We start from the raw sequence: 24,080 nt of genomic DNA on the forward strand, positions 1-24,080 counted from the left end.
CAGGCCCCCAGCCCCTCCCCTTTCAGACCCAGGGACCCAGTCCCCCCAGCCCCTCCTCCCTCAGACACTGGAGTCCAGGCCCCAAGCCCTCAGATATAGGAGTCCAGACCCCAGCCCCCTCCTCCCTCAGACATAGGAGTCCAGACCCCCAGCCCCTCCTCCGTCAGACCCAGGAGTCTAGGCCCCCAGCTCCTCTTCCCTCAGTCCCAGGAATCTAGCCCCCAGCCCCCTCCTCCCTCAGACCCACGGGTCCAGCCCCCAGCCCCCTCCTCCCTCAGACCCACGGGCCCAGACCCACCCAGGACTCACGTGCTCCAGTCGTAGCCTGTGGGCTCTGGTTTGCTGCGGACATCACAGTTCAGGGTGGCCTCGCTGCGGCCGAGGTACCAGTTGTCATCATAGCCGGAAATGGAGACCTCAGGGGGGTCTGGAGGAAATGGGGGGGGGGGCTGGCTCAGAGACGGGCGGAGTCCCCAGAGAGCGGATAGGTGAGCAGATAGACGGGAATCCTAAAGAGATGAGGTGGGTTGGCAGGACGTGGACCCGTGGAAACTGGGGCAGGTCAGTTTGGGCTACGTCTGCTGAGGCCAGCGCACCTGCTGTCCCGGAATGCCACCTGGATCATTTCGAGGAAGGTATCATTCAATGGCGGCAGCGTCTGAGGGTGCCACAGAGATCGTGTTATTGCTGCCACGACGGGGCCCACAGGGGCCAGTGTGAATCATACGGGGGTGGGGGGGCCGGAGCTGGTATGGCGACCCCAGCAGGGGTAAGTTTAGATGGTGTGAATGGGGGTGGGGGGGGTATAGACAACGTTGGGTTGGTTGCTACAAACCCACAGTAGTCGATGCACACGGTAAAGCAAGTATCAACCGGGGCCCCCTCGGGAGCCACAAAAGATATCGTTGGGGGGCCGGTGGGGGTTGGTAAACCGGCTTTTTGAAAAGGGGGTTGGATGGGCGTCTGGGTGGCTCAGTCGGTTAAGCGTCTGCCTTCGGCTCGGGTCACGATCTCACGGTCCGTGAGTTCGAGCCCCGCGTCGGGCTCTGGGCTGACGGCTCAGAGCCTGGAGCCTGTTTCCGATTCTGTGTCTCCCTCTCTCTCTGACCCTCCCCCGTTCATGCTCTGTCTCTCTCTGTCTCAAAAATAAATAAACGTTAAAAAAACAAAATTAAAAAAAAAAAAAAGAACAGGACTGATTTGCAGTGTTTGCCGATTTCCTTGGTGTGAATAGCCCTCAGCGATCAACATCAAGCTATCAGTGTGACCTCGCTGGATGTGGGACTGGGAAGAAATGTATACAACTGGCCCCTGCAAACCTTGCTTTACCACCGATGGGGGCGGCAAGGAGAGAGCCTAGAGAAGGCAGTAGAGACAACGAGGACCCAGGGTGTAGACGTTGCCCACGAGAGCCAGTATAGACAACCGGCAGGAAGGCAGGGCAGAATCTGGCCCGGGGTGGGCTAATGCAGCCAGCACTCGGCGGTAGTGTAGACAGTGCCCTAGAGAAGCCAGCGTAGACCACACGGGGGACGCGGTCACATCCTGAAACACTCACAGCGCACGGAGAGGGTAACAGGCAGCAAGATGGGCTCCTCAAAGCTCTCGTGCTCCACTTTGCAGGTGACCTTGACACCATCCACTCGACTCAGGGGCACCAAGGTGAAGCGGCTGGTGACGGTGACTGTGCCGGGCACAGGTCCGGACACCTGGCTCTCTCTGGCCTCCCCGTCCAGGGGCGAGAACCAGGAGATTCGGGCGGGTGGCCGGCCCCCCTCGGAGACACAGCGGGCCACGGGCACAGGTTCCAGGCTCAGGGTGACCTCCTGTGTTTCAGCGTGGTTCTGGGGCTGTGCTGGGGAGAGCAACAGAGGGGTGACGTCACTCCTCACCCGCAGTCACTCAACAAACACCTCAGCCTAAGTTAAGCCCCAACTGCCTGGGCTTATCCAATCCCAGTTCTGTTCAGCAGCTGCACGGCTTTCGGCCAGTCATTTCCCAGCTCCGGATCTCAGTTTCCTCTTCTGTAAAGTCGGGATAATAAACATTCCCACCCCAGGGGGCCTGGGTGGCTCAGTTGGTTGACTGTCCAATTCTGGACTTTGGTTCAGATCATGATCTCACAGTTTGTGGGATCGAGCCCCACACTGGGCTCTGGGCTGACAGTGCAGAGCCTGCTTGGGATTCATTCTCTCTCTCTCTCTCTCTCTCTCTCTCTCTCTCTCTCCGCCCCCCCGCCCCTCTCCCGCTCTTTCTCTCAAAAATAAATAAATAAACTTAAAATAAATGCCCAGGGCGCCTGGGTGGCTCAGTCAGTTAAGCGTCCAACTCTGGATTTCAGCTCAGGTCACGATCTCACAGTTCGTGAGTTCGAGCCCCACATCAGGCTCCATGCTGTCAGCACAGAGCCTGCTTGGGACTCTCTCTCTCTCACTCTGCCCCTCCCCTGTTCACTCTCTCTCCCAAAATAAATAAACTTGGGGGTGCCTGGGTGGCTCAGTTGGTTAAGTGTCCGACTTCGGCTCAGGTCATGATCTCGCGGTTTGTGAGTTCAAGCCCCACGTTGGACTCTGTGCTGACAGTTTGGAGCCTGAAGCCTGCTTCGGATTCTGTGTCTCCCTCTCTCTGCCCCTCCTCTGCTCGTTCTCTCTCTCTCTCTCAAAGAATAAACATTAACCACAACAACAAAGGGGCGCCTGGGTGGCTTGGTCGGTTAAGCGTCTGACTTCAGCTCAGGTCATGATCTCACGGTCCGTGAGTTTGAGCCCTGCGTCGGGCTCTGTGCTGACAGCTCAGAGCCTGCAGCCTGTTTCAGATTCTGTGTCTCCCTCTCTCTCTGCCCCTCCCCTGTTCATGCTCTGTCTCTCTCTGTCTCAAAAATAAATAAACGTTAAAAAAAATAAAAAAAAAAAAATACAAACAACAAAAACAACAAAATAAACTTCAAACAAAAATTAATTAAAAAAATGCCCACCCCGTAGGATTGTCGTGCAGATTAAATAAATTTCTATGTATAGCACTCGCTGCACCGTGTGCCATGATAGAATTCTGTCTGGAAGAGGCTAAGTGTTTTGTTTTGTTTTGTTTTGTTTTGTTTTTTAAGCCAAAGCAGAATAATGTAGTTCAAAGGTCCAGCTCAAAAGGCCTTCTACTTCTTTCCTGAAATCACCAGCAAATTGCGGGGCCAGAAGTGGGATAAAGGTTACGGAGATTCCCAAAGCTGGAAATTTTTTGCCCTTTTCACCTACCTTCCTGGAAAACATGGAAAGATATGGGGAGGGAAAACAATAAAACCGCCATGAGGAATAAGCAACCCGCGGCTATCACCAGACTGTCCCGGGGGGTGCCTCAGCTCTCCAGCTGGCTTGTGGAAATCTCTATCTGGGATTCCCCTGAGCTCATCCATGCGGTAGGGCTCTCCTCTCCTTTCCCCGGACTGCCAGAGCCTCCGAGGGGCCTCCTCACATCCTCCCCGGTCACCCTGCTATCTCTGTCCTCTGACCGTCCTGGGCACCTGCCCCACACCGCCCTCAGACCCTGCTCCCACCCGCTGCGGGGTCTTCTCCTGCAGATCCCAGCCTCACTTCCTCAAGGGAACTTCCCTGACATCTGACTCTCCTTTGGGGGGGGGGACTCACGGCACCTGCTCCTCCACGAAAAGCAGAGGTCTGGCTGGTCTGTTCTGTGCACCTGCCCCAGGAGGCACCTGGGGTGAGACAGGTGCTCTCCGCGTATATTTCTCGAACAGAACATGTGATGGCATGGGAAGAGACCTTTGCCAGGGGTGGTGTGGTGAAAGTCTTGTGTTTTGAATTCTGCAAAACAACCGGGGTTTTGGGTGCCTCTGAAAGGAAAGCCTTTGCCCAGGGACAGTACAGGGTGGACTTCTCAAACCCTCTGGGGTTGAGACAGCGAAAATGAGAGTCCCGAGCGAGGTGGCTTGCGGGACATTGCCGGGGGAAGGTGGGATCCCAGGCGGGTGCCCAAGATGGAACAAGAAAGAGCATCCTTCGGGGCGCCTGGGTGGCTCAGTTGGTTAAGTGGCCGACTTCGGCTCAGGTCATGATCTCACGGTCTGTGAGTTCGAGCCCCGCGTCGGGCTCTGTGCTGACAGCTCAGAGCCTGGAGCCTGTTTCAGATTCTGCGTCTCCCTCTCTCTGACCCTCCCCTGTTCATGCTCTGTCTCTCCCTGTCTCAAAAATAAATAAAACGTTAAAAAAAAAAATTAAAAAAAAAAAAGAAAGAGCATCATTCAAAAAAAAAAAGACCTTCTCAAAGTCTCCCCCATTTTCTTAAGTGGCTGTGCTGGTCACCCCCCGTCCCCTGCCCCCTCCCCGGCTGGAGCTGGAGGCTTTATCCCACCCACTCCTCCCCACCCCCGCTGCATCTGCCCCCATGGAATCCTTCGCCCAGGAGGCCCATGCGATCTGGCTCTGCTGGTTTTCCTGCTTCGGTGAGGGGTCACGCGAGCCCTGGCCACCAGCCTCCTTTCTGTTCCTGGTACATGCCAAGTGCACTCCTGCGTCCCAGCTTTTTGGTACGCGGTTCCCTCTTATGGGTGCATCTATTCCCCTGCCCGAGGGCACACGTCCCCGCGTGACTCCTTACGCATCAGGACCTGACTAGGAGGCTTTCTTTCCCTGCCCATTCCGTCTAAAAGGGACCACCGGGGTCGCTTACTCGGAGTGAGTATCACATCATCCTGGTGTGTCCCCTTTGTTTGTTGGCTAATTGGATCATTCCTCGGCACTACCTGTTTCCCGAATCTGATCTCTTCTTGCTGCCCCAACTGCCTCCGCCTTGCTGCCATTACCTCCTGCCGGGACTCGCGCGCTCCCCTGCTCCCCTGCGGCCCCTGAGCTACCACCCTTGCCCCCGACCTGCAGCTAGAGGAGCCTGTGAAAACTGAAGCCAGATCATACCTATCCCCTGCTCAGAACCTCCCACAGTTCTGGTTCTCTCAGGGCAAAATTCAAAGTCCTCATGTGGCTCATGGGGCTGTCTGTGATCCCATGGCTCCCGCTATCTTCTTGACCTTGTCCCCTCCTCCTTTCCCTTTAGCCGCAAGCCTCCGGTTACACTCACTTCCTTGCTCTACGGCAAATGTTCCAGGTGGGCCCTGCCTCAGGGCCTTTGCACCTGCCATTCTCTCTGTCTGAAATGCTGTTCCCTTAGAGAACCTACGGGGCTCCCTTGCCTCCTTCGAGTTTTTCTTCAGATTTCACCCGGACTCTACAGCCAAAATTATAATCTGCCCCCCACCAGCTTCCATGGCACCTAGAGCCACCCGACTCACTCCTGTTTTTCTTACTAACGTCAGTTACTGTCTGACCCTCCCTTATTGAACTAGAAGCCCCAGGAGGGCAGGGAGCTGTCTTACTGCTTTGTTGCTACAGCCCCAAACAGGGCCCAGCACATAGTAGGTGCTCAGTACGTCTTTGGCGAATGCCTTGTGCCTGCTGTAACCTCAACCCGCAGGACAGAGTCTGGCAACGGCAGGCGCTTAATGGATATTTGCCAACTGACCGAAGACCACGGAGAAAGCCGATATTACCGCTGGAGCAGAGGGAGAGACAGATATGCGAGAGGGCTCTCCCGCCCGACCCTGCTCACCTATGGCCCGGAGCCAGGTTGTCCCCCGGCTGGTGCCACTGGGGAACGTGGCAAATTCGCAGGTATAGTTGCCCTCATCCTCCACCGTCAGTCCCCGGAGGGCCAGCGTGGCATCCCGCAGCTCCGTCTCCGTGCCCTGCCTGGTCCCACTGCTCTGCCCGGCGGTGACGAAGGACAGCCGCTCTTCGCCGGGCTTTGGGCTGCGGAAGCTGGGCCCGTACGAAGGGTGGAAGGCGGCCACGCTCCTGCTGGTGCCGGTTGCATCCACGTGCAGCCACGTCACCTGCGAGACTCTGACGTCCGGTCCCGACGGCAGCAGGTGACACGGTAGCTGCACGGTGCCCCCCAGGTTGCCCCGCACCTCGGGCGGCACTCGAACTTGCACATCCTGGGCTCCTGGAGAGAAAAGAGAGAGAGAGAGAGGTGGGTGGGGGAAGGAGCCAGACACCTCCAGGCCAGGCAGGGCCATCGCTGAGGGGCCCCACAGGGAAATGCAAGCCCCAGATGCAACGCAGGAGCCTTTGTGAGGTCCCGATTCCCGATTCTTCCAGAGAGCACGTTTCACAGAGACACTGGGGACATAGGAATCTCGACTAGATTACGTGCTAGTGTGGAATTACTGTTAATATCCTTTTAAAAACCGTTTGTTTATTTTATTTTTTTATTTTTATTTTTATTTTTTTAACATTTATTTATTTTTTGAGACAGAGAGAGACAGAGCATGAACAGGGGAGGGTCAGAGAGAGGGAGACACAGAATCTGAAACAGGCTCCAGGCTCTGAGCTGTCAGCACAGAGCCCGACACGGGGCTCGAACTCACGGACCGCGAGATCATGACCCGAGCTGAAGTCGGCCGCTTAACCGACTGAGCCACCCAGGCGCCCCCCGTTTGTTTATTTTAATATTTATTTATTCTTGAGACAGGGAGAGACAGCATGAATGAGGGAGGGTCAGAGAGAGAGGGAGACACAGAATCTGAAACAGGCTCCAGGCTCTGAGCTGTCAACACAGAGCCCGACGCGGGGCTCGAACTCACGGACCGCGAGATCATGACCTGAGCCGTAGTCGGATGCTTAACCCACTGAGCCACCCAGGTGCCCCAACCGTTTGTTTGTTTTGAGAGAGAGCGCGTGAGCGCAGGGCGGGCAGGGGCAGAGAGAAAGGGAGAGAGAGAATCCCAGGCAGGCTCTGTGCTGACCTTCCGGGACACGAGGGCTCCAACTCACATACGGTGAGATCGTGACCTCAGCCGAAATCAAGAGGTGGATGCTCAACCGACTGAGCTCAACCGACTGTGTCCTGTCTCACAACATAAAATTTTAAATATTTAAAATGTGAGGACAGGGGCACTTGGGTGGCTCACTCCGTTAAGCGTCAACTTCAGCTCAGGGCATGATCTTGGGGTTCGTGAGTTTGAGCCCGGCGTCAGGGCTGGAGCCTGAGCCCGCCTCGGATTCAGAGTCTCCCTCTCTCTCTGCCCCTCCCCTGCTTGCACTCTGTCTGTCTCAGTTATAGTTTCACCTTTCTAGAAAACCAACAGCCCTCTTAGCCACCTTTTTGTTTGTTTGTTTTGAGAGAGAGAGAAAGCACAAGTGGGGGAGGGGCAGAGAGAGAGGAGAGATCCAGAATCCCAACCAGGCTCTGCATGGGCAGCACGGAGCCCAACGCGGGGCGGGGGGGTGGGGGCCTCCAACCCATGAACCTGAGCCAAAGTCGGACGCCCAACCGACTGAAACACGTAGGTGCCCCACTTTTTTTTTCTTTTGAAACAACTTTATCGAGATATAATTCCCACCCACTGAAAGCAGGTGAGTATATATTGTATATTCATTCACAAGACTTGTTACATATGGTGTCTGTCACTGCAATCAATTTTAGGGAATTTTTATAATTCCCCAAAGAAACTCGGTACCCACTGGCAGTCGCTCCCCGTGCCCCCAGCCCCTGGAAACCCCTCACTCACTTCCTTGGCCTCCACACATCTGCCGCTTTGAGACATTTCATATAAATGGAATCATACACTAGGTGGCGCTGTGACTGGCTTCCTTCACCTGGCATCCTGTTTTCAAGTTTCGGCGCTTGGTTCCTTTTCGCGGCTGAATAATCTGCCATTGTGTGGGTGCGTTCTGTGTCATTTATCGGCTCATCAGTTGATCGACACTCGGGTCGTCTCCACTTTGTGTTGATTGTGAACAGAACGGAATATGAGCAAACGGGTTTTTGCGTGAACGTCTCTTTTCCCTTCTCTTTTGTTTTCTCGCGTTTATTAAAAACACGGAATAAGGAAGGATGTTGCTCTGTGGTGCGAGGCAATACAGCACGGCGACCGCGGGCCCAGGCTGCCTGGGTTCGCATCCTGGTGCTGCCACGTGCTGGCTGTGTGACTTTGGGCAAGTCGTTGAACTTCTCTGGGCCTTGGTTTCCTCCGGTTGTAAAATGAGGGTAATCAGAGGGCTCCGCCCCCTATAGGGGCTGTTATAAAGATTAAAGAATATTTGTGGAGCACTCAGCACAGGGCCACAGGAAACAGGAGATCAGTGCTTGTTAAATAAACACAGCCAGGTAAGTATAATTACGAGTGGCCCTTGATACTCAGCCTTGAGGCAAGGCCGAGGGCACATGCCCTTGCTCAAGGGGCAAAGGCTGCCCAGCTGTCTTTGACCGAGATGGGGGTGGGGAGCACTGCCCTCATACAGAAACCCAGGGCACATTAATAGGAGACCCTAATGAGAGAGTCCCCGCAGAAGGCAGTTGCATCAGTGGGGCTGGTCCCAGAAACTTTTGGAAAGAAGCCCCCAGCCAAGACCACTGTGTAACAGATCTGTCGCCTCGGGGCACCTGAGTGGCACCATTGGTTAAGTGTCCGACTTTGGCTCAGGTCATGATCTCACGGTTTTTGAGTTCGAGCCCCACAAGACTCTCTCTGTGCCCTTCCCCCACTTGCTCACGTGCATGCGTGCTCTCTCTTTCTCTCTCTCTCTCATTCTCTCAGAATAAATAAATAAACTTAAAAAGATACGTAAGGGGCACTTGAGTGGCTCAGCTGGTTAAGTGTCCAACTTCGGCTCAGGTCATGATCTCATGTTCGTGGGTTTGAGCCCCGCATTGGGCTCTGTGCTGACAGCTCAGAGTCTGGAGCCTGCTTCGGAGTCTTGTGTCTCCCTCTCTCTCTGCCCCTCCCCCGTCCACACTCTCTCTTTCTCTCAAAAAGAAATAAACATGAAAAAAAAAAAGTTTTTGAAAAATATTTTCAAAAAAAAAAAAAAGATCTGTTATCTCATGGAATCCCCACGCATGTCCCCAAAATAACCCAAGAGTGACATGTTGGGAAGGGGGCCTCCTCCCCTTCAGACAGGCCACACTATAGAATGTCAAGAGTGTGGGACCCCTGAGCAGGGTGCCATGGGTGGTGTCCTGCTGGCTCAGTCCCTTTCCGGGGGGGGGGGGGGGGGATGACCTTATTTCTGAGCCTAAATCCCTCCATCTGTAAAATGGGGATGTTCAAGCAGGATCCCTCGTGACGATTCCATGAGACGACTTCCTGCCACGAGGCCTTTGAGGGGCCCCGCACGGGTGAGTCAAACAGAGGCCAGAGGCCGTTAGCTGCCAGCCCACCGCAGGCCAAATCCGGCTTCGCGTGTATTCACTCTTGGCCCACACAGCATTGTTTCCAACACGAGCCAGCACTCACCCATCTACTGACCCACAGAAGGGTCTGGAGATTAAAGCTCAAAATCCAGACCAAAATCAGGATATGGGGTTCCTGGGGGTCACCAACTGGGTGGAGCTGAGGAAAGGCTGTCCCTTCCCTCCGGTGCCAGGATCCTTCACCCACTCGGCCTCCAAAGGCACAGAATGTGGGACAAGGGTCCCCCAAGGGCCTGCCTCTTTCCAGCTGGGTGGGGAGGCACGGGCCCTCTGTCAGGAAAAATCACCCAGCCCTTGTGGGCTCTGGAAAGAGCAAAGTAGGGTTGGGCCAGGAACGGAGGTTTTCCCCTTTGAGGCAAGTGGGAGCTACGGAGGGTCCCGCAGCTGGAGAATGACTAGGCTTGAACCCAGGGAACCCGAGGGGCAGGTGGAGCCGGGCAGAAATGCCTCACCAGACAGCAAGAAGTCCTGCAGAGGGGTCACTGGAAGACCCAGAGGTTACGATGGAGACTGGGTGCAGGGCTGGAGGCTGGCTCCCGGAGGGGGACTTAGAACTTAAAGGGATTGCGTGGTGGGGGAAGGAGGGATTGGAATCTGCTCCCATCCCAGGCAAGTTCGTGGGGCGGTGACTCAGCAAACAGGTCCTGGGTGCTAGAGGGTTGGCCCCTGGGGATGGAATGTCTGTCTCTCGTTCCCTGCTGTATCCCCGGAGGCGATACCAAGGCATGGCATGCAGTAAGCGCTCAATAAATACAACCAAATGAGTATCTGGCTCTGTGTGGGGTGCAGGTGCCTCAGAAGAGACAGGGACACGTGTATCAGGTGAGGGTAGACAATGAGGCGGGGAGACCCACGTTGCCCCAAGAGTCATTGTCAAGGTGGCCTGGAAGACTGAAGGGGGTGAGGTGTGCGCGTAAGAACCCACAGCCAGAGGCCTGACCCGCCTGAGGGAGGCCCGGAGGGCTTCCTGAAGGAGAAGGCATTCCTTTTCAAGGGAAGCAGAGCTCAGGCTCGAGGAGCCCCCACCCCTACCTCTGGGTCCCTGGGACCCTTCGGTGAGCCAGATTTCACATGCTGGGGAGGTCCTTGTGGCCACGTGACAACTGGATCTTCTGAGGGAGGGCTGCCCTCCTGTATCTAGGGGGGGTGTCTCAGCATTGTCCGCTTCAGAGGTTTAAAAAAGACCCCACTCTTGGCTTCTTGTGGGGCAGGCTCCCCAGGCAGGGTTTTCATCCCCAACACTCTGCCCCAGAGGGCCATACGCGCCTCCCCCTGCCCCCCCAGTTCCTCTGCAGAGCACTGCTCCCCCTCTTCCAGCCTGGACTTTCGTGACTTCTTTGCCCAGTTAGGCCCACAAGCTATGCCCTCAGTATCTGCGACAGCAATCGGCTCCTGGTGGACACTCAATATTCTCCGAATGAATGAGGTTCTAAAATCCCATGGCCTGAAGTTCCCCATTCTGTTTTTTTTTTTTTTTTAATGTTTATTTATTTTGAGAGACAGAGAGAGAGGGAGACGGAGAATCCCAAGCAGGCTCCACACTGTCAGCACAGAGCCCGGTGCGGGGCTTGAACTCACGAACCTCGAGATCAAGGCCTGAGCCGAGACCAACAGTCGGACGTTTAACCGACGGAGCCACCCAGGGGCCTCTGGAAGTTCCCCCAATCTGTTTCTAATTCTGAATGAACAGGATGGTTCAGCCCCTGTGGGGTTAGGGGTGTTTCCACCTAAACGTCGCCCCTCGTCCTCTACCCCCACACGCGGTCCATCAGGAAACCCTGTCGGCTCCATCTACAAAATATACCCACCAACAGACCATGTCTGAACTCCTAATTCACCGGTACCTGCCCGCACGGAGGACTGCAGTTGCCCTCACGGTCTGTTCCCAAACACAGCCAATAGGTCCCTCCTCCCGGCTCAGAGCCCGCCCTCCGGCGGCCCTCCTCACTCGGAAAAGAAACTCTCAAGGCCCCGCACGATCTGCACCCACCTTCTTTCTAGCCTCATCCCCCACCCTCTCCCCTTGGCTCACCCTGCTCTGACCACACCGGCTTCCCCACTGTTCCCCAGACGACCTCAGGGCCTTTGCACTGGTTCCGGCATCCTGAAATGCTTCTTCCCCACATGTCCCCATGGCTCCCTCCCTCGTTTCGTTCAGGTCTTTGCTCAGCTAGGCAAAGACCCCCTGAGCACCGTAATGGTAATAAAAACTGCCTCGACCCCGCTTCATTTCCCTCAAAGCACCTGATGTATCTCCCCCACTAGAACATCAGTGCCCAGGGGGAGGGGTCTTTGCTGACTAATGTGTCGCCAGAGCCTACAATGGTGCCTGGCACACTGTAGGAGCTCCAGAAACATGATGGATGAACGAATGAGGTGAAGCCGGGGAATCAGCTGTGCACTAGATCCACGGGCAGAGGCTCCATTAAGAGTTTGCGCTTTGGGGGCCCCTGGGTGGCTCGGTTGGCTAAATATCTGACTCTCGGTTTCCGTTCCGGTCATAATCCCACGGTTTGTGGGTTCGAGCCCCACATCGGGCTCCACACAGAGCCTGCTTGGGATTCTCTGTGTCTGTCTCTGTCTCTGCCCCTTCCCTGCTTGTTCTCTTTCTCTCTCTCTCTCTCTCTCTCTCTCTCAAAAATAAATAAACATTAAAAAAGATGTTTGGTGGGAATGCAAACTGGTGCAGCCACTCTGGAAAGCAGTATGGAGGTTCCTCAAAAAATTAAAAATAGAACTACCCTAGGACCCAGCAATTGCACGACTAGGCATTTATCCGCGGGATACAGGGATGCCGTTTTGAAGGGACACACGCACCCCCATGTTTATAGCAGCACTATCGACAATAGCCAAAGTATGGAAAGAGCCCAAATGCCCATCGATGGATGAACGGATAAAGAAGATGTGGTCTATATATATACAAGGGAGTATTACTCGGCAATCAAAAAGAACGAAATCTTGCCATTTGCAACTACGTGGATGGAACTGGAGGGTATTATGCTAAGTGAAATTAGTCAGTCAGAGAAAGACACAAATCATACGACGTCACTCCTATGAGGACTTGAAGAGACAAAACAGATGAACATAAGGGAAGGGAAACAAAAATAATATAAAAACAGGGAGGGGACAAAACATACAAGACTTAAATATGGAGAACAAACTGAGGGTTACTGGAGGGGTTGTGGGAGGGGGGATGGGCTAAATGGGGAAGGGGCATTAAGGAATCTACTCCTGAAATCGTTGTCGCACTCTATGCTAATGAACCTGGATGTAAATTTTTAAAAAATTAATTAAATTTAAAAATAAAAGAAAAAAAAAGTTTGGGCTTTTCCCTGAGGGTGCTGGGAAGCCATGGAGAGTTGTTCCCAGGGGGAGGAACAGGGTTAGGTTTGTGCCTTCTGGAAGAACCCTCGGAATGGGATGGGGCAGGGACGCGGGGGCTGGGCTGTGAGGAAGAAGGATCAACCAGACGTGGCGGCAAGTTCAGCAGGGAATGGCTGGGACGTGAGGCCCACAGGCTCTGAGAGTCAGGGGCACAGGGGTGGGCTGGTGCCCAGACATTCTGCGTCTTAGATGGAGGCTGGGGAACCGAAGCCAGGAGGACGGCTGGCCTGAAATTAAGACCCTGGTGTCCAGCACGCTGTTGGGAGCGTGCCTGTGCCCTGACCTTGGCTGGGACGTGGCTGGCACCACGGTGGGGGAGAGTCTGGCCATGGGAACACGGGCCTCCCTCAGCTTCCCTCAGCAAGGCAGACTGGTGACAGCTTCATGAGGCATCAGCTGGGTCCCCAGACACGCTTCCTGTCCCTATGGCCTGGGCCTGTAGGCTTTCTGGTGGCGGAGTGGGGGCTGCACGGGGCATCGCATGAGCCCGGGAGAAAACTGAGAGAGACAGAGACACACAGCCTGAGACCCTGAGATCCGGGGTTGGAAGATCGAGGCAGAGAGGAGGGTGCCATGGTGACTTCGAGTAGGGGGCTGGGGGCCCTGACTCCCGGGCTCCTGCCTGGCTGGCTCCTGAGACCCATAAACACCGTGACCTGCCCTGTCGGGTGCGGCAGGACTCGAGCAGGCCCTTGAAGGCCCGCGTGCTATGAGCGCTGGCCTCGGCTGCTGCCTCAGCCACCTTGCTAATTAATTAATTGCATTAATCACAGTGCCCACCCCCGCAGCGGACATCCGGGAGCCGGTCTGGGGTGGGGAGAGGAGAGCCACAGCAGCGGTGGCCTGGAGATGGGGCTCTCTGTGCCTGGCTTTCTGCACCTGCCTCCCTGTCTTCCCCAACCATCTCTCAGAGGGTGGTTATCACTCCCTCCCCAGGCTGAGACCTCCCTGCCTTTCTGCAGCGGCCACACACCCCCCCCCCCACCCCGGAAGGACCCAGGACCCCCGCTGTGGGGTCTGATGTTTCTGGTGCTGGATCTCTAGGACTGCCCTCCCTGCCCGAGCCCCTCAGACAGAAGCTCTCACCGCTCTGCCCAGTCCACATTTACCCCAAAATGTTTCCATCCCCTAGACTCTGCCCCCCCCCCCCCCCCCCCCACCCCCGCAGGCCTTGATCTCTCTCTGCATCTGGTTCCTGGGCCCTGAGTCTGTCCCTACATGTCTTCAACTCCCCGGCTCTCTGGTTTCTGCCTTTGTCTCTCTCAGACTTTCTGCTTTCTGCGTCCGTCATTTCTCTCTCTAACAGCTTTATTTTTTTTTTAAGTTGATTTATTTATTTTGAAAGAGAGAGAGAGAGAGAGTGAGCGAGAGCGCTTGCACGAGCAGGGGAGGGGCAGAGAGAGAGAGAGAGAGAGAGAGAGAGAATCCCAAGCAGGCTCCTTGCTGTCAGCACAAAGCCTAATGCGGGGATTGATCCCACGAACTGTGAGATCACGACCTGAGCTGAAATCAAGAGTTGGATGCGTAACCGACTGAGCCACCCAGGTGCCCCTCTAACGGCTTTATTGAGATATAATTCCCATAGCATCCAATCTGCCCACTCAAAGCGCACAGTTCAGTGGCGTTAGTATATTCCCAGACCTGTGCCTCCCTCATGGCAGTCCATCCCGGAACATTTTCACTGGCCCAAGAAGACGGGCCACATCCTTAGCTGTTCTCATATTCTCTTTCCTCTATGTCTGACACCTGAGAGGCCCGTCTTTCTGGGTGTGGGTCTCCTAGTCTCTGGAATTCGGCTCCCTGCTTTATCTCCTGGGGTCTCTAAACTCTCGGGGTTTCTGGTGTCTGTCTCTCACGGTCTATGTCTCTGGTGTCTATCTCTCACGGGCTGTATGTCTCTGACCCTGGGACCTCCCTGCCTCCTGGGTCTCCCCATCTCTGCCTGCCTCTCCGCATCTCGGATACCCTTTGTCTATGCCTGGGCCATCTCCCTGGGTCTCTCTTCTCCTCCCCCTCCTCCTCCATTTCTCAGCATGGTTGGGACATTAAAAATGTAACAGTGTCCCTGGCGGGGCGGGGGAGCTGGCCGGTGTGCCTTAACTCCCTGTCCTTTCTGCGTCCACCACTCCCTGCGCCCCCCACATACTGCTGGCCTTGAGACTGGCCTGTGCCCTGACCTCCCTGGGTCCTGGCATCTCGTCACTGATGGCTGGGGGCTTCTGGGCTCTCAGTCCATCACCAAGGCTCTAAATCTCTCTCCTTAGGCTGTTCCTGCCTTTATCCTGGTGCGTCTGTCCAGCTCCCTCCCCCTCCTCCACCTTTCTGGCCCCATCTCAGCATCTTTCTGTCCCACCCTTGTGGGCCACATCTCATCCTCCCCCCGCCCCCTGCCATCTCTCTCGGTTCCAATCTAGGGTTTGTCCCTGACCCCATCCCTAAATTTGTTTCTGACGCATTCTCCGTTGCCTTCCGTCCCCAGCCCTGTATCTCCCTCCCTGTCTGTGAATCCCTTCCCTGCTCCCCTCCCCACCTCGCTGCCCAGTCCCCCTTCCCTAATGAGAAGAGACAGCAGGCCCTCTCCTCCCATCCCCCTCCACTACGGGCTGACTGACAGGGAAGAGCCAAGAAAGCTAGGGAGGACTGCAGAGGAGGCGACCCAGCAGGGGGCCCAGGTGGAGAGGCCTCGGTCCCCCAGGGGCCAAGGAGGGGGGAGACAGAGGAGCCAGAGACAGGTAAAGAGAGAGATGGATGGCAAGGAAAGACAGAAAGAAGGAGCTCTGTGAGAGGAGAGAGCCAGAGAAGCAGAGAGAGGCGAGAAATGAAGAGGGGAGGAGGTGGAGAGAAAGTGAGGGAAGGAGGGAGAGACAGAGGGAGAGAGAAAAGGGGGGAGGGAGAAAAGGTGGGAAGCAAAGGCACAAAGATGAGGGGTCAGGAGGGCGGAAGGCCCCCTCCCCAGGTGCTAAGAGCTTTCACACGGGCTCAGTGAGGCCTCTGAACCCTCCCACTGGCCCTAGAGGGAAAGGGTTACTGTCTCTGTTTTACAAAGGAGGAAATGGAGCCTCAGGGGCACCTGATGGAGCGGGGCCCAAGAAGGCTCTGAAGTCTGACACCTGGCTTCCTGGGGACTGGCTGTGGACCCCAGGAATGTGGCTTGCCCTTTCGAAGCCTCCGTGTCCCCATCTGCAAAATGGAAATAGGAACAGAGGACCTGTCTCCTAGGGCGATCTAGAATTCTCCATGAGATCACGAGTCAAGTCAAAGCCTGGCTCAAGGTCAGGTGGGTTCTGAGCGTTTCTCCCAAGCGGCAGGTCCTGACCTCATCTCCCTATCTCTGACACCAAGGGAGAGCCAGTATCCAACTCGGAGTCAAGGCTTGGGATACAAGTCAGCGACAAGCTGGGGCAAATGAGGTCAGAGGGATAGCCAGGGTTCAGGGTTCTCCCAAGACACCCCCCCACACACCCCCACCCCCCGCTCCCGCCTACACTTCCTGGGCAAACCCTTGGGAAACTCCAGTGTCCAGAGTTTCTAGCTGGGAATAAAGAGCCCAGTCACCTGCAAGGGGGCGGGGCCAGAACCTTCTTCACCTGTTCCTCCCAGCCTCTCCCTCCTCTGAGAGCTGCGCCCTCCCTCAGAGGGGTTGAGGGGACTGGGAGGGAGTCGGTGGGCAGAGCAGAGGGAGGGGCGGGGGATTAGGGCGGCGGCTCCTCACGTCCCCCCCCCCCCCCCCCCGCGGCGGCTCCAAGGGCGCGACCGGAGGAAAGATAAGGTCCCGAAACCTGGGAGTCCGGAACCGGGAGCCGGGGAGAGCTCCTGCCCCTCCCTGCCGGGGTTCAGCTAAAGTGAAACCGGTAAAACTTCCCCAGGGACGTCCCAGCCGACGGCTCACAAGGAAAGGGAAGCGTCTTCTTTCTTCAGGGGACACAGCCGACCGAGCGCCAGCTTCTAGAGAGAGCCTCCTGCCCTTGATTACATCTAGAAGCCAAGAACCGGGTGCCCCGCCCGCATTTACATCTGGATCTCAGGAGACATTCCAATGCCTACAATTAAATCTGAAACCCAGGAGATAGGGCCTCTTCCGCCTCCCCCCTCACCCCCTGTTTTACCTGGGACCCAGGAGCCACAGCCCCCTGCTCACAATCTGGAACCCAGGTTTGAGCCCTTCCTGCCCCCAATTCGACCAGGACCCCAGGACACATAGCCCCTAGCCTTCATTCCACTTGGGACTCAGACCCCGAGCCCCTAATTTGTCTGGGTCCCAGGAGCCAGGCCCCAGCCCCTTGTTTTCTGGGTCCCAAGAACCGACAGCTCCCTGAGGCCCCAGGTTGGAGTCCTCAGGCCCTTCCCCAGGTCGCCGGAACTCTCATCCTTGGCCCTCCAAGGAACACGAAGTCCCAGCCCTCCAGCCCCTCTGGAGAACCTGGACATCTGGCCCCCTGCCCTCAGTTCTCCCAAGGCCTCAAACGCCCAACCCTGGGAGAAGGAAAATGGGGGATGGTCTTGTCTCCTCGTCGCGACCCTCCTGCTGGGGAGCGGGGGGAGAAATTCCCCACATGCCTGAGCGGGGAAGCGGAGATGGAACCTCAGATCCGGGTTGACAGCTCAGTGCGGGGTGGGGCGGGGGGCGCGAAGGCTCAGATTTAACCCTTTTGGTGTTAGAGTCTGAGGAAGGGGGAGGGGATAACCGAGAAGTCCGGTGTAGGATGGATGGAGAGTTGGGATTAAGAAGGGTGGTGGTGGGCGGGGGGAGAGGGCTGCAGAGAGATAAGGGTCGCAGTCGGTGCGGCCGGCCGGGAAGGGGGCTCGAGGGAGGGGGCTCGGTGAACTAGGGGTAGAGCGGGGAGGGTGCTCGGTCTTTCCCCACTCGGAAGGTGGGGAAGGGGTTGGGTCCGCGCGGGGGGTGGGCGTCTGCGGTTTCTCACCGGTTTCCCGGAGCAGCAGCAGCAGCAGCAGCGGCGGCAGGAGTGGCAGCGTCGGCGACGATCTCGACGGCGAGAGGGCTGCGGCCCGGGCCATGGGGGGGCCCGGGGTGGGACTGGGCCCGGGCGGGGGCCTGCGGGCCACTCCGTGAGCGCCGATCGGCTGGGCGGTCGAGCAGGTGCCTGAGGGGCTCCGGCTCCCGGCCGGTTGCCGCCCGCTCTGCTCCCGCGGCTCTGCTCTCGGGGCCGGGCTCTCCCCGCTCGGCGCCCCCGGCCCCAGGCTTCTCTCTGGCAGCTCGGACTCGCTGACGTCACAGGACCCACCCCTTCCCTCCCCCCCCGCGGAGCCGACCTTGGGCTCTGGCCGCACTCGCTCACGCCGTCCCGCCCTCTCTGAGATTCCACGCTGGTCCTCCCCGGGATTTTATTCCCGCCCCGCCCAGCATTCTGCGCCCGCCCCCTCCCAGGGTTTTACACCTGCCTCTCCCCAGAATTCGATGTTGCCCCTCCCCCAGAATTCAATCTCCGCCTCCCCCGGAGCTCAAACCCCACCCCTTTTGCCCTCCAGGAGACCGCTCGCGCCCCGCCCCCGTCTCCGGGCGGCTGGTTGAGATTCTGTCACGCCCTCTCCGGAGTTTACAGCGGTCTCCGCCCCCCTGAAGCCACGCCTCCGCGACGGCCCCGCCCACCCGCTCTACTGGCAGTGGGTCCAGCCTCTTCCCGGGAACTCGGTCCCGCCTGGTTTCAGCCCCGCGCGAAGTTCTGTCCCCGCCTCTTCAGCTGTAGCTGAAGCGTCATCACACCTGCGTGAGGCACGTGGATTCTCATAGGCCCGCCCCCTCCTGGAGCCCCGCCCCCAAGCTGAAACCACCCCACCCACCCACCCACCATGCCCGCCAGGAGACTTTCCTAGTTCTTGCCCCTCGCCCAGTGCCTGTCTCGCTACTGGGGGCGTCTCGGTTTATCCTGTGTCTTTCTAAGCTCTGCCCCGGACTCTGGGCGTCGCTGCGCCATTCCTTTCCAGATTTCTCTTTGCCTCTCTGTGCCTCTGGCTTTATGTCTCTCACAATCTTTGGATCGCCTTCGTCCCTTTATTTCTCTGCCTCTGGAGTCCGCACGTGTCGGAGTCGCTTTGTGTTTCTGCTCTTTGTCTTTCTAACACCGTTCCTGTGTCACTTGGTCCCCGCGTCTCTTTCCATCCCTTTGACTCTGTCCCTGTGTCTCGATGTGCCTTCTTGTTTCTGTCTCTCTCGACGTCTCTGTTCCTGCCTCTGTTCTCTGTGGCTCTCGCTCCCCGCCAACCCCCTGTCCTCTCCTGTCTTCGGTCCCTACCTCCCCGTGACGGCGGCCTCCCGCCAGGGGGCAGCACAGACCGGCCCCCCCGCGCTCTGCTAGCCCTGCGGGGCTGGGCTAGGGTCGGGCCTCCAGATTCCGCCGGTCCCTCCCCTTGTCCTTGTCCCACTTCTATCTTCCCAGCCTCCTCGCGTCTTTGTGTCTCTCGCTCTGACTCGGCCCCTTTGTCTCTCCCCGGCGGCTCCCGCTCCTCCCCACCCCCACCTACCTCTTCACATTCCTAGGGCTGACCGGGGGAGCTGGTGAGGCCACCCAGTGTGGCAGGGTGAGGGCGGGAAGCGGGAGGCTGAGGGAGGGGATGCCACTGAGCCCCTGAAATCCCTCCTTTCCATTTCCTCTAGGGTGAGGGTGTCGCCGATCAGCTGGGCGCAGATGCTTGAGACCTTCTTGTCCCCACCAAGAGGAGCCCCTAGACTTGCCCTCCTGCCCCACAGCACACGCCCCAGCTTTCCTCCCCAAAGGGCGAGGTCTCGAGTAGGGGAGACTCTTACTGACCTGCCTTCTCTTGGTAATGATACTATTAATAACCGTATTTAGCACTTACTGTGTGCCATGTACACATTTAAGTGCAGTATATTATCTCAAATAACCCACACCTGACCCTATGTGATAAGGAAACTGAGGCACAGAGAGATGAAAGTGACATGGCCCAACAAAGTTACAAAATGGCAAATCCAGGGGCGCCTGGGTGGCTCAGTCGTTAAGCGTCCGACTTCCGCTCAGGTCGTGATCATGCGGTTCCCGAGCTGGAGCCCCACGTTGCGCTCTGTGCTGACAGCTCAGAGCCGGGAGCCTGCTTCAGATTCTGTCTCCCTCTCTCTGCCCCTCCCCTGCTTTCATTCTGTCTCTCTCTCTCTCTCTCTCTAAATTAAATATATATTTTTTAATGGCAAATCCAGATCTGACATATCTTAGTTAATTCCTCGCAAGAATCCCACGGAGGAGACACTGTCGAGATCCCCATCCGACTGAAAAGTGCACTGAGCACAGGGTGGCCATTGGCCCCAAGCCACCCAGCAAGGAAGTAGCAAGCAGGGATTTGAACCCAGGCAGTCCGTGCTCTTATCCTCTCTACCCTACATGTCTTTCAGATAGCATGTATCTCAGGCTTGGCACAAGCCTGGTATTGGCCCAGCTGGACAAATGTGGGTAGTAAATGTGATCTCTTTGGTCTCTCCCCAGTCTGGAGCCAGCCTGGAGGGTCAGGATCTCTGGCTTTTAGTGAGGGCTTTGCCACTAATTTGCTCTGTAATATCCTTGCCTCTGTCCCCACTCCCCTCTCTCCCTTCAACGAAATACCCAGTCCCCAGGGAGATTTCTTCCAGGAAGGGCCCGCAGCACCTGCTCTTTTCTGGCCCTGTCAGTGAGTGAGCTCAGCTTTTCTTTCTGGCTGTTCTTTGTTGGGTATGTTTGAGCCCAGGAGGGAAGCCCCAGGAAGGTAAGCTGGACTTGAACGCCCCTTCACAGGCGGAAGGGGACATACATGAGGCTGCGCACTGCCATGTTTATTGACAAATGCCTGGGTGGGTCTCATGCCTGAGGAGTCAACTTTCAGTGTCGAGAAGTCCCATGGCACTTCGCTGAAGAGCCATAGCCTCCGGGAGGTATAGGCACAAGGCCAAGGTCTTTCTGATAGAGCTTTGAAGTTGGTGCCGAGTATTTACCTGCCTGGCAACCTGTAACCTCTTTTTCTTCTTCCAACAGTCTACTACCCTACTACCAAGTTTTCCTATAGGGCATCCCCTACACTCAGTCCTTTTGGTTCAGAGGGAGTCTGATCCTGTCCTGGCCAATCAGTGCATTTGATCCCTTGGCCACTAGGATTGGTTCAAAGGTGGGGGTGGGGCCCATTCCTGTCCAATGGGAATTAGCCCTGAGACTTCCTCTTGAATTAATAGTAAAGGAACACAATTTTTTTGATAAGACTTTTATTTTATTTTGTTATATTTTATTTTGTTATATTTTATTTTGTTATATTTTATTTTATTTTATTTTATTTTATTTTATTTTATTTTATTTATTTTATTTTATTTTTTTAAAGTAGGCTTCACACCCCGACATAGGGCTTGAGTTCAGGGCCCCGATGACAAGAGGACTTGAGTTGAGATCAAGAGTCAGATGCTTGGAGTACTTGGGTGGCTCGGTCAGTTAAGTGACTGACTCTTGACTTCAGTTCAGGTCATGATCTCATGGTTCAGTTCATGAAACCGAGCCCCACATTGGGTTCCTTGCTGAGAGTGAGAGCTCAGAACCAGTTTGGGATTCTCTGCCCCTCCCACTCTCTCTCTCTCTTTCAAAATAAATAAATAAACTGGGGGGAAAAAAGAAAAAAAGTCAGATGCTTAACTGACTGAGCCACCCAAGCACCCCAGGACAGCTTTCTGATGAGACTATTTGAGCCCCTGGATCCAGCTATGCCTGAAGATAGTCAGCCTGGTTATACGAGTGAATAATTTCCCTTTTCATTTACACGAATTTTTTACTTCCATTTTTTTTTTTTTTTTTTGGTCGTTTGCAGCCAAACATATCCTTACTAATAAAAGCTATGGGAGCCCAAAAAAGGCACAGATTCCTGTAAAGTTGCCAGGGCAGGAAAAGGGGAGTGAAAACTTTTCAGAATCCTTCCAGATGCCCAGGCTTTGAAGGACAGGCAAGCTTTATGACAATGGGGGAAACCGGGAAGGGCATTCCAGGAATAGTAAAGTCATGAAGAGACAAGGCAGGGGCATGTGTGAGAGAGGGAGGGGTGGGCTGTGTGTGACGGGCAACATCTTAGGTCCTAAATGCCAGGTGAAGGGCGGTTCATGCACTTGAGAGCAATAGGGAGCCACAGAAGGTTGTAAACAAGGGTAGTTTACTGCAAACTTGCTTTTACTTCCCGGAGCCCCAGTTCCTGCAGGAGATCCCTCTTGCCCCTTCCCCCAGACCCTTGTCCAAGGTGGGAGGGGTCAGGCTGAGGGCACAGGCTGCCATCTGTATGCAAATTGCCTGGGATGCCAGACAGATGAGGGGCCTTATGCAAATGTATATCTTCCAGGGAGGAGGGCTGGGACCCTCCTCTCATTAACTCAAGGACCAGGTGCTGAGCACCCCCTTCCTCCCTGGGGTCCCCTCTCTTCCCTCCCCCTAGCCATCTGCTCACCCCCTCTCCAGCTCCCCAGATCCCTCCTGACCAATGTCTGTTCTTACAGTGGTCTCTCTCTCTCCACCTGGTCTCTTCCCTGGACCAAAGGACCCTATTCTGCTTTTCTCTCTTTCCCTCCATTTTCCTCGGATGATGATACTAATAATAAACACATACCGAAAACATACTCTGTGACAGGCTTTGTAGAAACGCTTTGCATGGTTATCAAATTCTCTCAACTAGTCTATGACCCTCTATATGTTTCTGCTGTATTTTTTTTTTTAAATACTCACTTCTGCCATATAGAAAACAAGAAAACCGCACAAATAAGGAGACAGATAGGTGATGAATCAAAGGATGGAACTGAAGAAGCGACTCACAGGGGCGCCAGGGGGGATGGCTCAGTCAGTTGAGCGTCCACTCTTGATTTCGGCTCAAGTCCTAATCTCACGGTTGGTGAGTTCAAGCCCTGTTATCAAGCTCTGCAGTGACAGTGTGGATTGAACATAGGGGCGTCTGGCTGGCTCAGTTGGTAGAACTCGCAACTCTTGGTCTCAGGGTGGTGAGTTCAAGCCCCACCGTGGGCGTGGGAGCCTACTTAAAGAAAAAAGAAACCTGCACAAAAATGATTTCCATATAGATGGGAAGGATGGACGGGTCGAGGCAGCCCCAAGTGTCTGTGTGTCCATAGGCGTTTCTTGTTGGTGACCCCCAGCTTTGTTCCCTGACGCCTGTGCCCAAGCCATGGAGGTAAAAGCCATGGCTGGCAAGCAGGTTTTCAAACAGTTACAGTCGTGGCTGGGGGCGTTTGCCCCCACGTGGCCCTGACACCCTTTTGGGTGCAGAACCCCCTGGTTCACCCTCCACCGTGAGCATCAGAGCCATGCCGTGAGACACGATTTTAGAGCTGTGTGTGTCCCAGAACTCAGGCGGTGGGGACCTTTGATCACTCGTGCCCTGATCTAAGCGGGTTAACCCACCTCTTCTCTCCAGCTTCTCTCATTTGTTTTAAGCTGATTCAATAAACAGTGGGATCTGAGCATCTTAATCAGGCCGGTGAGCTCTTCTGTACCGGGGGACCCCGGCGTGCTGCTCGGTCGCCTACCAGGAGACTCCCATAGCAGCTCGCCAGTTTCCCAGGGCGATGGACCCCACTTTGTCCATTTTGTGGATGAGCAAACTGAGGACAGAGAAGCAGAACCACTTGCCAGAGACTGGAGACCAGAGGGCAGAGACCTCCCGGCATGCGCATGCCTTATGGTGGCCCTCCACTGGCCAGATGTGACTGATCTCCATTTGATGGGCTCCGGGAGGTGGCCCCTCGGCCAAGGTCACACATGCCCATCTCCCACCCCCCTCCTGCTGCTTCTCAGCTGCTCCTTTCGGCCTTATTTTCTTTCCCTTTCTGACGGTACTTGTCTTTGAGTTCCAGTTGTCTGGCTCTCCTTGTCCCTGTTTGTCCGTCTCTGCCTCTCTCTCCCCAGATCTCTGTCTCGCTCTTATCTCCTCTGAGCTTCTGCGGTCCACCCCCTTCCCCACCTCCCCTTCTTTCCATCTCTCTCTCAAATCGCTCTTCCTTAGCCTCAGGGAGTCTAACCGGCCTCACTGTTTTTGCTATCTCTCTTCTCTGCCCCGGAAACCCTTCTGTGGGTTCCTCTAAGCCACCCCTCCTTCCCTAGGGAACCCTCCGTTGCAAACACCATGCCTCCCCCGGAGGGCACGGCTCCACCCTAATTCCATCCCCTCCACAGCTCCGAGAGAGAGAAAGCTTCCCCCCATCCTGCAGCTTCAATTCCCTTGGGCTCTGCAAGACAGATTTGAGAATTTTCCTTATGGGAAGAGCACCCCATCCTCCAAGAGGGCGCCGGTTCTCAGCACCCTCTGGACCCTTGGCGCCTCACTCTTCCACCCTCTTTCTTATTCTTTCTCCGTGACATCTGACTTCTCCCAGGTCTTGCAAGGAGGGTGGGGGCAGGGAGTGTCACCTGCGCCCCCTTCCCGTCTCGTCCCCCACAGGAGGCTCTGCCCACAGCCTGGCA

The 24,080-nt window shown here is 55.8% G+C and overlaps 1 protein-coding gene across 2 annotated transcripts in view; it reads right to left on the reverse strand.

Moving 5' to 3' along the window:
• NECTIN2 (nectin cell adhesion molecule 2) overlaps positions 1–17,957 on the reverse strand; it is a 29,633-nt gene extending 11,676 nt beyond the window's left edge. For both annotated transcript variants that reach the window (XM_049620855.1, XM_049620856.1), the window contains exons 1-4: positions 17,568–17,957; positions 5,614–6,009; positions 1,559–1,855; positions 310–427 (exon numbers count right to left, since the gene is read on the reverse strand). In XM_049620855.1, coding sequence (XP_049476812.1) covers positions 310–427; positions 1,559–1,855; positions 5,614–6,009; positions 17,568–17,661 — 905 coding nt within the window. In that variant the 5' untranslated portion in view covers positions 17,662–17,957. The remainder of the gene's footprint in view (positions 1–309; positions 428–1,558; positions 1,856–5,613; positions 6,010–17,567) is intronic.
• Positions 17,958–24,080: the final 6,123 nt, after the last annotated feature.

Source organism: Panthera uncia (assembly GCF_023721935.1).
Source record: "Panthera uncia isolate 11264 chromosome E2 unlocalized genomic scaffold, Puncia_PCG_1.0 HiC_scaffold_19, whole genome shotgun sequence".
NCBI lineage: Eukaryota > Metazoa > Chordata > Mammalia > Carnivora > Felidae > Panthera > Panthera uncia.